The sequence below is a fragment of the Megalobrama amblycephala genome, linkage group LG17 (genome assembly GCF_018812025.1).
Source record: "Megalobrama amblycephala isolate DHTTF-2021 linkage group LG17, ASM1881202v1, whole genome shotgun sequence".
Classification (NCBI taxonomy): domain Eukaryota; kingdom Metazoa; phylum Chordata; class Actinopteri; order Cypriniformes; family Xenocyprididae; genus Megalobrama; species Megalobrama amblycephala.
This window is the reverse complement of record NC_063060.1, coordinates 35,340,174-35,354,597: the sequence shown is the minus strand read 5'-3', so window position 1 is coordinate 35,354,597 and position 14,424 is coordinate 35,340,174. Positions and strand designations below refer to the sequence as shown.

At 37.3% G+C, this 14,424-nt stretch overlaps 1 protein-coding gene across 1 annotated transcript in view; it reads right to left on the bottom strand.

The window, feature by feature from the left end:
- Positions 1 to 14,424, bottom strand: part of colec12 (collectin sub-family member 12) — a 38,171-nt gene that overhangs the window by 23,038 nt on the left and 709 nt on the right. Inside the window, exon 2 of the mRNA XM_048162187.1 lies at positions 11,784 to 11,834. Within this exon, the coding sequence (XP_048018144.1) occupies positions 11,784 to 11,834 (51 nt within the window). The remainder of the gene's footprint in view (positions 1 to 11,783; positions 11,835 to 14,424) is intronic.

Genomic DNA, 14,424 nt, shown 5'->3' with positions numbered 1-14,424 from the left:
GCCTCAAGGCTAAAACATTTAGTCTAGAGGGACTCATAGTAATGACCTCAGTGATAGAAATCATATTACGAAATAAAGGTTTGTTTTCAATCTTTTTTATAAACTGAGAGGAACTGAGAGGAGAGTACCCTGCTGGGGTTACTGAAAAGAACCCCTCCCACAAATGCTCTGTTGCCTGAACCAATTTTCAATACGGCTCATTGCGCTTGACAGTAATGTGATGTCATCTAGATGTATCCAAGGAGATTCAAAACAGCCCGCTCATTCAGAACACTGTAATGTTCTGGAATCCGGCCCTGAACTTTCATGACAGCGAAAGAGGGGGGAAAAGACCCTCTGAGCTAGTGCAGATTATTTCTGGGTTTGGATAAATGTAGTCATATAAACGTAGTACCTCTCCTCAGAGACATTTGCTTGAATGATAATTAAATTGTTATGTACATGTTGCTTCAATAACACATAATAAGTGGACGATAAGAGGGTGACCACAGAGCCATATATTACACGCTTATTTACAATATGATTCTGATGTCAGCTGAAAATCATGACTCACACTGAAGAGGGATACTGATTTTCCTGTTTTCTGCGTGCACAATTACGGGGTGACATTCGTTTCATGTCTTCAGTCTCAGAGGCATGATCTCATTTCGTCAGTATGTTTGCCAAAGAACATGCTTGGCAACAAAAAGGCAAGAGAGACCCTTGAATACAGTAAATTACAGCACTAAACAATGATCCTTCAAGGAATTAATGGCATAGTTCAGAGTAAGTCAACAATTCCTGCATCCAAATTCAAACAGAGCAAAAACACAGCAGGCATTAAAGCAATTTAGAATTGTGAAACACTTTCTTCTCTTCTTAAAGGGACAGTTCATTCAAATATGTAAATTATGTCATTATTTATTCACTCTATGGCCTATTATTTTTCCATGCAACACAAAAGTGGAATTTTCTGAAAAATTGTTATGCAGTTCTTGCCATACAACAATCAGGGGCTGTCAAGCTCAAAAAGGGACAAACACAATTTAAAAGACAACATTAGGTGGATTATTTATATGCTATTATAATATATATTAATATGTTGAATTAACTTTTATTTTTATATTTTTTATTTTATATTTTTTATTTTACTTTTATTTTTATATTTTCGCACCTGCACTGCGGTTCATATTAAATTTGACGATGCATCTATAACATGTTTTGTTGAAAACAACAACACATAAAACAGACAGACGGAGTTCAGCTAATATATGTTTCAGTCGATGGATACGCATTTGAATAGTTTCCCAATGTTACAACAGCAATGTTAAAAAACTTGGCCAAAACAGTCACTCTGTAAACGTTGTTCAATGCGAGTGCCATATGCACGAATATGACCAGTCATTTACGCCGTCATCACCCAGGTGTTGATAGCGTGCGAGCACGGGTGAAACCTGAACAGCATACGTTGCTCTCTGTGTTTGAACTAAACTCATTTAAACCTTGTCAATTTAAACATTCAAGCGCAAGAAGACGCGAAAGAGGACTCGCGCGTGTGCTGTGAGATTTGTGTGCACTCATCTGAAGAGCGCGTCTCAGACAGCAAATATTGAGTTCTCTTTCAAGTCTTGCGCCTGAATGGACAAATTCACACAAAAATTAAACAAACATGCCCGTCTTGTTGAGTATCCTAGCAAACATAGTAGGTTATGTCTTAAGTGAATGTAAACAGTCGTGTAGACAACACATGTGTATCGGTATCAGTGTACTGCAGCGTTTCTCAAAGTGTGGGGCGCGCCCCACTGGTGGGGAATAGAGACATGACAAGTGGGGCGCAACAAACGGGAGGAAATTTGATCATTTTTGTGCCCATCTCTATTAAACTTTTAAACGGTAGGGTCTCACATATGGGAGACAGAGACAGACGCGCTCAGCAGCGTTTGTCATTTATAACAACTATGCTGTGTTTTCAACAACATAATGTTTATTTTAGGTCTCAGACATTTAAATATACATAAGTACTAGTAAAACTATACATTTAGAATTTGTAAAGTACACAGTGATGTCTATGGAAGCAGCAATAATAATCAATTAAAATATAATTTGCCGACGTGTTTTATTCATATCAGATACACATCGTGTAACTATAAAGTTTACTATTTTCTCCCAGATCACCGGCCACTTACATGAATTTAGGGAGAAATTGATGAATTCACGTGCTGTAACTGACAGGACTCTCTGAACAGCTGCGCAAACAAACATGGCGGCGCCCATCTCGCATTATAGATCAAGATCATTTATTAACGTTTTTAAACGCAACTCACTTACACATACTTGAGAAGCGGCATATCAGATAGTTGGTGACATGGTAAGCAAGTTTGTGAATATTTTGAACAAAAAAGGAGAAACAAAATAAAAGCGTTAGGCCCCATCTGTAAAGCGTGACGCGTCGCCATGGAAACGTTCCAGGAAACAGGAAACGTTCTAAAATAATGGTCGCGGAAAAAAACTCAGCTAGTCTAATAATATTTATTTTATAATTTATATATAATAAATTATAATGCAAAGTGATAATATAATTGCACTTTAATTTTCTCTATTTGAATGTTTTTAATGCTGTTGTTTGATGTTATGTTTTTAAAATGTGATGTTAATAAAATAAATGTTAATATATTTTAACAGTTAAAGTTAAAAAGCTTGAAACCCTTCCCCACCTCCAAAGTGGGGAATGGCAGAAAAAGTTTGAGAAACACTGGTGTACTGGATCTGTGCATTATGTCTTAAAGTGACAGCAGCCTAATATTCCTGCTGTCTGTGTTTTTAATGTTAATCAAACAACAAAAGACAAGGAAATGTTTTTGACTGAATAGATTTTTTTTCTTATTTTCTTTATTTTTATTTGAGAGTATTCCTTTTTTCCTGGACATAGTTCCCGAAGCCATGACCCTAAAACCGTGATAAAAACCAAACCATGAGTAATTTGAACCATTACACCCCTAATTATAGAAGATTTTTCATTTAATATTTTGTTACAAATTAATAAAATACCAAATAACCCAATAACTTGCCGTTTTAAGTTTCAAGCGCTGATAATGATCAAGAGCCCAGAATCAATTTAGTGACTTCCCCACCCCTTTTGAGACTTCTGAGACCACGATTTCTTTGACAAACCTTATCTAGATTCCATGACTCGCTCATTGATCTATATTTATATTAATATAGATCAGTGAACTCGCCAGTATGACGTCATCTAGCGACATTTAGCAACCAGTTTTAGCTACTTTCAACTGAAAGCAATTGGCAACGCTGCCCAGAATGTCGTTCTGCACCTTTAAATTTTAGGCTGTTTTTCTTCATGCAAAGCTTTTCATATGGAAACGCATGAACAACTTTCATGATACTTTTATGGTGTTTTTTTGTTGTTTTTGGAGTTTGACAGCTGTGGTCACTAAGGAAAGAGTCTTTAAAAATTTTCTTGGGTTAACTGTTCCTTTAACCTCTTTATTGTGTATAGAAAGTTCTAGCAGGGGCAGAGTCATCTGCGCTGGCGGGAAGAGTATGGGTCGGGGGGTTTGGAGCAGGAAAGGTTCGTGCTAGTGGGTGGCCCACCGCAAGGCCTGGATCCTGACTCAGCAATCAGCGGCTGTCACAGTGGAAGGCTGTTAGTTACCGCAGCAACTAAGCTTAGCCTGACATAAGCCAGAATCGCCTAAGAGCACTCACAAGCTTCATCACTTTACGCAGCCCATAAAACCACCAAGCTCTTTAATAAACTTCCATGCCAGGCATGCTTGACACGTAACAGAACAAAGTGCAACAAACACCAGGAAAACAGTACCACTCCACCCATTGCGTAAGCGACTAAGAAACAAAATATAAACTCTAATTACATTGGGAGACATAAAAAAACAACAACTACAAAATGAAATTAATGTGTTTGCATTATTTTACAACACTCAGTGGAGCCATGTCCAATTAAACTACAGATGTACCATGAAGAAAAATACCTTGTGCCACAGTTCAAACTGATTACACTCCAAATGTCTGCCATCAGAGGAAGAATTCCTAGCCTTTTCACAATAATTTATAATTTATGTATGCGTATCTGGGTTAAATTATACTTTTAAAAAGTCAAAAAAACGTAACGCGATCAAGAATAATACCGTGCGTCAGTTCCCATGACAGCCAAAGTAATCAAAGTCTCAGAAACAAAGGCGCTGTGCCTCTGTCTTGGCCAGTTCCGCAAAACAGATTGCCAGTAAGTAGTACTCCGAGTCGAGCTAAGGAAAATACACATCTTTCTTTCACTCTACCTTTTTTTTTTAGGCCAGGAAGCGCAAAGTTGATTTTGGCTGAGTTGGGAGCCAAAAGACTTTCATTAATATATCAGACACAGCGCTGCACTCGGGGTCTGTCTTTTATTGGTAATGCCAAAAGAAAAGAGTTGGTCTCCATCAGTGACATGTATTGTTTTTGAATGAACGCCAGACCCTGTGGAGCAAGAAAAGGCACAGAGTCCATCCATCATTTAGGTGTGACACCCTATCAAGTTATAGCAGGCAAGAACATCTCCGAAGACCTTCTGTAAGACTGGACGGATGTAAACTTGACCCATTCTCCTCGCACGTCTGCAGAGTCCAACAGATGGTTTGTTTTAGAAGCTGAATTTATATCTATTTGTCTAGAGTGGAGAAGGAGAGCTTTGGTTGCATTCCTTGTTTACGCGAGGAGACCGCCACTCCTGATCTGTTCCCTGTCATACAAAAAAAATCGACTACTGAGAAGCACGAATTTAGTCAAGGCCTTCAACAACAAGTCAATTCAGCATAAACAAGCAAGATTTACTCTAAATCTTTCTTGTCACTATGTAAACCACATTGTTTTACAGAGAATTGTTCAGCTCTGATTTGTGTGGCTGCTTATCTCCCTTTAGCTTAGCTCCAGCAAAGGTGCTTTGAAAGAGGAGAATTCAACTGGCCTGACCCAGCAATGACCCAAGCTCTTTCCAGAATCCTCATGCTATGAACCTCCTGCTGGGAAGCGGCCATTTGTGAAAAAAATCTTGTTCTCTGTAGGGGAACTGTGTGCCATTCTCATAATCCAGGTTACAGCAGGCTTGAGATAAGGATAAAATCCTCCAGACCCCCCTGACAGCTCATCCCGCAGACCCTTTTGGCTCGAGGACAGACAAATTATCTTTCTTCATCTACCTGTATCCTCCTGGTCTCTGGACACATATTGAAAACACACAAGTATGTCATGTTTCAAGCCAGCATTACAGAATACCATGAAGACCCTGAGGGGTGCATTAAGCAAGTTCTCTAAAAACATTCTCTTCTAGTAATAAAAAACCTGAACCAAATCAAAAACACTCACTCTGGCACAAACATATACTATATCAAATGCATGTTTATGCACTTCTACTGTATATATCCTAATTATTGTTATTGTTGTTTCCAGGAGCTCATTGCTTCTACCTTCTACAAATAAATGTGTATTGAATTGAATTGAATGTTACAAAACATGTAAATAAGAACAAAGACAGATACTGCAAAAAAAGAGAGACAGATTTACTAGAGAAACTAAATTCTGTAAGATAAGATGCAAGTTTATTTTCCAACATTCTTCTAACTAAACAAAACAACAAACAAACAAATAAACAAACATTATATCCTGAAAGATTCTTTATTTTATTGTTTTTCTATTTGGTTTTGTTTCTTTTGTCAGAAAAAAAAAAAAAAACAGGTAAATACTTGCTTATTTTTTCAAAATGTGAAGGTTCTTAATAAAAAAAATGTTAAAAACTAAAACATATTTTATAAAAAATATAAAACTCTATAAATATAAAAATGTGTGCGTGCACGCGTTTTTGTGATTTATGAGGACACAAATTTGCATAATGACATGGGTATTACACTGGTGTTACGACGTAAACATGAAATTTCACGAGACCTCATATTTAAAATAGCTTTAAAAACATACTAAACAATGAGGACACAATAAAACAAATAGGAATCCTATAAATCCCTAAAACAATTATAAAATCCTATTAAGTGAGGTTTTTGAGAATGCAAAAATGCATAAAGTTTTCAGTTTCACTTTGTTTTGATTGTTCCTTTAACACATTCTGCTGACTATAAGTAACGTCGCACCTACATGTCTACTGACTCTCATTAGTGTATTAGTAGACTGGTAGGATTAATAGAATAAGTTGGCATGTACTTGCAAAGTTACTTATAATCAGTAAATGTCTGTTGGGTGACCATCACAACAAAGAGATAGCAACTACATAAAACTACTCATTCTACTCGTGTACTTTATTACCAGACTTTGATTTCAGTATTGCTCATTTCTCACTAAAATGATCTAAAATGGTTTCTTTCTGTATTTCTTTACTTCTACTTCCTTCCCCATCCAGCGTTTTTTCCCAGTGGGATTGAAAACCATCTGAAAAACCATATTTCCATGTCACTGGCTTATAAAACAGTAAAAAGGATCCCTTCTATTCCACTGAAGGATAAAGAGTAACTTTTGCCAAATATCTGGCAGCACTTTGATATTTTGAGTGAAGGGGAAAATAATCAACTTAATAGTGAAAATGTGTTAAAATCAAAATGTATGACATATCCAAACAGACAGCATTGATTATCTGGTTTTGCCAGAGAGAAGTGCCTAGAATAGTTTCCATGCTTTCCCACTTTCTGTCTATGACAGCGCTGGCTTAGCGAAAAGGGTATCCATTAATGGGATAGTTAACCCAAAAATGAAAATTTCTCATCATTTACTCACTTACTCACTTGAGGGTGAGTAAGTAGGGTCTTTCGCACCTGAGGTACCTTTGCATAGTTCCTAGAACTAATGGTGTAAGTACCCGCTTTTTGGCATGTTCGCATCACAAGAACTAGGAATGATTTTAGTTCTAGGAACTCCTTTTGGTGGAACTGAATTAGCTTCTACTTCAGAGTAGGGTCTAATTCAGCACAATAGGAACTACCAGTGAGGTAAGTGTACGCTGATTGGCCAAACGCATGCGAAACACCAGCACCCGCTATTTTTTAAAAAGCTGTGTACACACAAAGTTTATAGCCAAAATATTTACTCCACGAACTAACTCCATGAACATGGAAAACAGTGATAGATGGACCTCTCAACCTTTATGCTAAGGACAAAATCCAATGCGACTTTGAGAGGACCAAGCGAGACATGATTAGGCATATGTATTTCTGCTCAGCTAGTGACATTGGGCATCACCCACACGGCAAACGCTAATACTTTTTCATATACTGTTTACTTTCTTTGTATAACAGTTTTATCTAATAACATATTAGACAGGACTGTTTAACAGTTTTAAAAATAATGAAGACGGAGCATGGGAGCGCTGTGTGCTGAGGCTCTGGCGTTCTCAGCACTGTCAAAATAAAAGTCACAACAACAAGCGTGGCGATGTGAATGCAACCAGAAAAATGGCCCTAAGGATGGTTCTTGAGGAACCGCTTTGGTGGCTAGTTCCTATAATTAAGCTCCTATAACTACCCAGTGTGAAAGTTCCAAGTAAGTGATGACAATATTTTCATTTTCGGGTATGCCGACCTCACAACCCACCAGCCCTACACTCTTGCGCTGACGCAGCAGTTACACATTCTGCTGGATTCCTTCACTCCACTTCCTCACTCGTTCCCTACACCCACCTCACAGCCATCAAGCCAAGAAATTAGCCTGCATGACAGGAAAATAGATCAGTGACTACCAGTAAGTCAAACCCCTGTAGATAGTTTCTGTGTACTATCGGACTGCAGTTCTGCTCAAACAAACAGACTGCAATATATTAAAGGTGACCTAGAATTAAAAATTGAATTTATCTTGGCATAGTTAAATAACAAGAGTTCAGTACATGGAAATGACATACAGTGAGTCTCAAACACCGTTGTTTCCTCCTTCTTATATAAATCTCATTTGTTTAAAAGACCTCCGAAGAACAGGCGAATCTCAACATAACACCGACTGTTACGTAACAGTCGGGATCATTAATATGTACGCCCCCAATATTTGCATATGCCAGCTCACGTTCAAGGCATTAGACAAGGGCAGAACGTCTGGATGTGCACAGCTGAATCATCAGACTAGGTAAGCAAGCAAGAACAATAGCGAAAAATGGCAGATGGAGCAATAATAACTGACATGATCCATGATATCATGATATTTTTAGTGATATTTGTAAATTGCCTTTCTAAATGTTTCGTTAGCATGTTGCTAATGTACTGTTAAATGTGGTTAAAGTTAGCATCGTTTATTACTATATTCACGGAGACAAGACTGTTGTTATTTTTTATTTTTTAAACACTTATAGTCTGTATAATTCATAAAGACAACTTCATTCTTTATAAATCTCTCCAACAGTGTGTAATGTTAGCTTTAGCCACGGAGCACTATCAAACTCATTCAGAATCAAATGTAAACATCCATATAAATACCATACTTACGCGATTAGACGTTGCATGACGAACACTTTGTAAAGATCCATTTTGAGGGTTATATTAGCTGTGTGAACTTTGTTTATGCTGGTTAAGGCAAGCGCGAGCTCCGGGGGAGGGGAGCACGAGATTTAAAGGGGCCACACAGCCTGAATCGGCGCATATTTAACGATGCAACAAAATAGGCAATAAAAAAATCTTTGGGGTATTTTGAGCTGAAACTTCACAGACACATTAAGGGCCACCTTAGACTTATATTACATCTTTTAAAAAGACGTTCTACGGCACCTTTAATATATTAGCCACTTTATTTGTTCCATTCATTATTGCCCCATGAAAAGTTTTAATCCAATTTATCTCAAAAGAGGTATCCTAACTCTAAACTTAACCCTAAATCTGACATGATCATCATAAAATCAAATTTATAAAGGAAACCTAACCCTAAGTGTAGTCTATAAGCCTCTTAAATCACCCATATTCAGTCAAATTAACTTAACACTCCACTAAAGTACTCAAAACTGATGAGGTGCATAATAAATTCACCTGGTACCACTCCTCTGCTGTGACAAATGAACTGTGGGCTCAAGGCCAACCATTTTTAAGAGCTACACTCTAAATGTTCATGCCCTTTTTCAACTCATTCCTCTACTTCAGTGGTCAAACAGCACATTATTACTCTGGATGAAATGAAATCTATAAGTCAAACTGGGAAATAACTCTTGCTGTTTTAATAACAGCTAGTTGGATGGTGCTAGCTCAGACAGAAACCTGAAACCTCTTTCTGGACCACCAAAGACTACATTTACAAATGCCTTAATGCAAAGGTAATAAACTATCGAATTACACAGTTAATGTGATTTGTTGTTGGAGGCATCTCTTGTGGGACACAGTGGCTAAATTAAACAAAGCACTTCTTAAAATGAAGACGGTATGAGATTTAGAGTAGATGTTAAATGAACATACACCTTCAACATGCATTCCTACAGCATAGACGATTGCTTGACATTTTTATAATATAATGTCACTATGGTATGTGATTGCAGTTTTTAACACTCAGGATACACAGATACTTAAATTCTGCATAAATATTTTCAGGTTATGGCCGATAACCGATAAATGTCTTATACTAACATTTTATATTATTTTTTTGTCTAATAATGTTAATAAAAAATCAAATCAAATGTTGTTTCAAATGAATTTAGGCACCACAACATTATAATATATGTAATGTTATAATGTATGAAAATGAATATTAAGATTAGACATTTAACAGCGGTAATAAATAAGATAAACTTTAAAAAAATACTAACTTCAACTTTAGAGGCTGTGACACACAAGCCGACGTCAAAGAAATAGCTGCGACAAAAGCTAACTGTGTTGTTGCCTCACTTGGCCAAAAAACTGGTTCGAACCACAGACTGTAAAAAAATATGGACATAGTGTCTGTGACATAACCCGTAGGTTTCTGAAGAGCATCTTTGAAACCTAAAGCTGGCTGTTGCTATCTTAGCATCACATCACTGTATGTCACTCCCGGATAACAGAAAATGGGCAAAAAGGTGGGATGTGGGTGGAGCTGAGGTGACAGGCAACAGACAAACAGCTAGTGGTGACAGCAGCGGCAATCCACCTCAAGTAGCCACTCCCTTAATTATGCAGAACTTTAAGGTTTAGTATAATTTAAACGGATGAGTTATAAAAAAATTCACCCCCCTCACAGTTGTCACGAAGGGCAAAATTAGCTATATAGACCAAAACCACAATTTGTACCAGGCTGTAAACATGTTTTTTTCCACTGTAAAATTGGGCATTTTAACATGGGGCTCTCTTTTAGAGCCTGTCCCTAGCGGCCAGTTGCAGTTTAAGTCACTTCCATATTGGCTTCAAGAGAAATGGGCGTAGCTTGCCGCTTGGTTCGAACACACCACAAAGACTACAGCCAACTGCCAACTAGCATATGGTTTCTGCGCCTGCGTGTAAGGAAATAAATGCCTAGTTCTGTCATAAAACTCTAGATGGCGCAGGCTGATGGGTCCTTAATGCAAGCTGATGATATTTACAGTATTAACTATTTGGCACAAGCTGACTGGTTCATGTCGCATCTGCAGCCAATGAGCTTGCTGCTCAACAGTTAAATGGCTGGTTATAATTCACTACAGCAGTTGCAGCGCGCATTCAGAGTTTGTCTAAAACCCTCCACCTTCCCCAGCTCCACCTGTATAAATCTGCTATTGGTAATTGGTATATGCTATTTGTGTAGCAGCAGTATGTCTTACATACTCACAGCAGCGTATCGGAGTATTGGCAGTAGCAAATTCCTGTACTTGCTTTGCAGCAGCAGTAATATACAACACAGCAATAATCAACAGCAGCAGCTGCATAGCAAATCTATTTCTATTAGCATTGTCATATCCATTAGCATGCTAAAATCTTCCGAGAGTTGTCATGATAGAACTCTCTATACCATTCAGCAGGTATCGATAGTCTATATTCATCATTCAAAAAGGAGACCGAAAAAAGGACTGTAGATATATAGACCATAAACAAAGCAGCGCTTACTTACCATTTTGAATATCAGTCATGCTGATCACTTTCTTCACTCCAGGCAGCTCATGTTTAAAATATTTGCATATTGGAATGCTCAGGTAAGATGACCTAAAATTAGAATAGACTACTGTCTGGGCTCATCTTGGCTTTTTTGCTCGCTTTCACCACTTTCGCTTCTATTCTTGTACTCTGACTCGTTTGCTAAACTGAATATCCAATCTTAGGATCTCTCTCACCTATGACCCCGACGGGAACCCAACTAGCCCGATGTGTGAAACGCACCTCAAAAACTAGCCCAACAGACGCTCGTTCAATGGCCATACATCGGCTTGTGTCATGGTGTGTCACAGCCCTAAGTGAAAGCATTAAATTTAATAATATGACATATAGAACTTCACAATCAAATCCTCTAGGAAATTTGCCCTGAAATCTGTTTCATGGGACTATAGACAAAAAAGCAAACCATTAGAATGATCAAAAACAAAACAGTCCAATGAAAAGGCAAAGAAAGGACTGAGGCATCCAGATCTATTCACTAAAACATCCATCTGATGGACTAATGATAATAGCACGTTTAGATGGGAAAACAACTGCGGAAGACACCAGGTCATGACCTTGTGTAACTTATAATCAGCTTTCCTGATTGTAAGTTAGAGTCCAATTTACCTTTCAAACACTAAAAACATGTCAAAACTGATATATGGAGAAGAATGAAGAAAACAATGAAGAGCATCTCTATTGATCGTGAACTGACTGCAGATTCATCAGGCACTGCAATACACTTACCAAACCTTTTGTAGCCAAAAGACTGCACTTCCTCTTCATCATTGAAGTCGTCTGCAAAAGTAACAAATGACAATGATATTAGTATTGTAAGTGCTAAATGCCTAATAATCACATGATGTCCTTATAGTATAATATCTGACACTCAAATATAATATTACAATTATAGTTAGACTGTATATGCATATTAAATATAATAATAAAATTTAACAGTTGAAAAATGAAAACAGTTGTGCTTTATAATATGTTTGTGGAAACAGTGCTGCATTTCTTCCAGAATTCTTTGATGAATAGAAAGTAAAAATGAAAGAAATATAATTCTTTGCTTAACATTGATGTCTTTAGTCACTTTTCATCAATGCCTTGCTAAATAAAAGTATTAATGAAATCTTTCTTATCCCAAACCTTTGAATGATAGTGAATATTATTTTAGTTAAATATTATATGTTAAGCTACATTATACATTGTAAACCAAACACAACAAGCTATGACATTTCATAACACCAAATATACGAAAGTATTGATATGTGCTAATAAACAAGGTCAACATATTATGCATTAGCTTTGGGAGTGATAAAAAGCATGTGGTCTGCATCTGATTCTTGAAATAACACTGGCCAGGATGGTCCATTCATGAGTTAACTAAACGATACCATCTTCTACTTCCTCTTCCTGTCCTGGAGCGCAGTCTGCCTTAGAGCGCTCTCTCATGTGGCTACCATGCTCATGGGAATGGAGAGGGGTGACTCCAGGCGGTTTTATGTGTCATTGTCCAAAGCCAGAGAAAATAAAGAAAGAACACATGTTTCTGTAGTTGGAGCCCACTCCCCCTCACTCTTATACTAAACCAGAGGATGAACCGCAGGTGGGAGGGGGAACAGTCCGTTAAGAAACCCCACAGAGTGTGACCTCAGGTCCAACAATCCAACTGGACAGATATACACAACCCATAGAAACCTCAGAGTGGAAAACAAGAGAACAAACAGGCTTGGGACAAAGAATTGAGGACTGATGCTGACAGCTATTTCAGTCTTTTCGCTGAAAATAACAGCAAAACTCTGGGAAATCCACAGGAACAAAGCTCCCACACACCCAAAAACCAACATTTGTTCAAAGCCACAGCCTGAAACATGACATTGCTAGAGAAATATTGCTTGAAATAAAACCTTTAAGGTTAAAAATGTTCTGCATAGAGGAGTTTCACATGGAGGAGGAACAGCATTTCACTGTGTGTGGTCTAAACACCCTTATTAGGTTGTTTCCGTGTGCCTTTTGCTTTGTTTACTAATCATTAATATGTTAATGCATTAAATTGATTAATGGTAAATAAACATTTAGCTAACCAAAAAATGAACCAAAAACAGCTACAGTATCTCATTTGTTTGCAGTCTGGAGACAATCCAGGCAAACCACAGGAAAACTGTTTGTCACTCTTTGACAAACACAGTGACAAACAAAGACAACATCCTGCTTTTAGATACAAATTCAGAAGTGATTCGTTTGGAAATTGCACTGCAAATTCCAGTTGAAGCAAGATTCAGTCAATGTCCAATGTCATGTAGCCTCCAAGCATATGCCTAATGTTTTTAGTTCAGCGTGAAACAAAATCTATGTTGAGGTTTGAAATTTCCACTAGATTCGGCATTCTGATTAAAAATGAGAAGAGCAGTTAAATGTTGCATAACTCATGAGGCACAAAATGGAATGTGAAAGCTTGGTGTTTGTCAGAACATCTGCACATTTTACTGTAAGTGGCTCTACTGTTCTGCTGTGCAATCAAGATGGAAAACATTGTGGCTCTTAGAAGAACTTGCAAGTTCAACAACCTCTGAAAATAAAATACAGAGGACCTTTTCATTTTTAATTATATAATTAATTCTGACTCTTTATTTTCCACAGCTCAACTTACCTTAGAGCACATGACACTTTTAAAGTTGCACTCAATACGTTTTTGTTGTTGTTGTTATTCATCCTGATATTTGTTTAGTTAGAATTTATACTTGGACCAGCCTGGATGAAACATTTTTGTGGCTGCTGCTCATTAACAATGAAGCTGTTTATTTACCTTTTTAAAAAAATAATTAATATTTTTGAACGTTTTAACTCATTTTGAGCACTATGTGAAGTAAACATTAGAATCAACTATCACAGCCGATCACGTGATCTCAACGTGGCCGCATCCATGAGGGTGGACCCACTTTATGCAGAATTAAAACGCTGTTTTTAGAAGACTGATATATCTACAGTCTTAATCTTATGTCAGTGTACATTATTTTAATATTAACATAATATTAACATTTTAGATATTTTTCAAAAGTGCTGTTAATTTATTTGCGCGTAAAACTAGGAAAAATAGCCTACTCAGTGCACCTTTAATTAAAAAAAATAATAAATCCAAACTCAACATTGAAAGCTTAACATTAGCACTTTAAAGTCTCTGAAGCTTAACATAAAATTTTCAGAAATGAGAATTCACAAGTTCTTCAACCCTTAGAGAAACTTATAAGCACCCCGCCAGATGTTTCATTTGTAACGTGGCCACGCGTTTTCTTTTTCTTTTTCTTTTTTTATAATTTAAAGGAAACAATCTCACTGAACATCCCACACAATAGCCGGTCAGCAACACAAGGTTGTCCATGTAGAT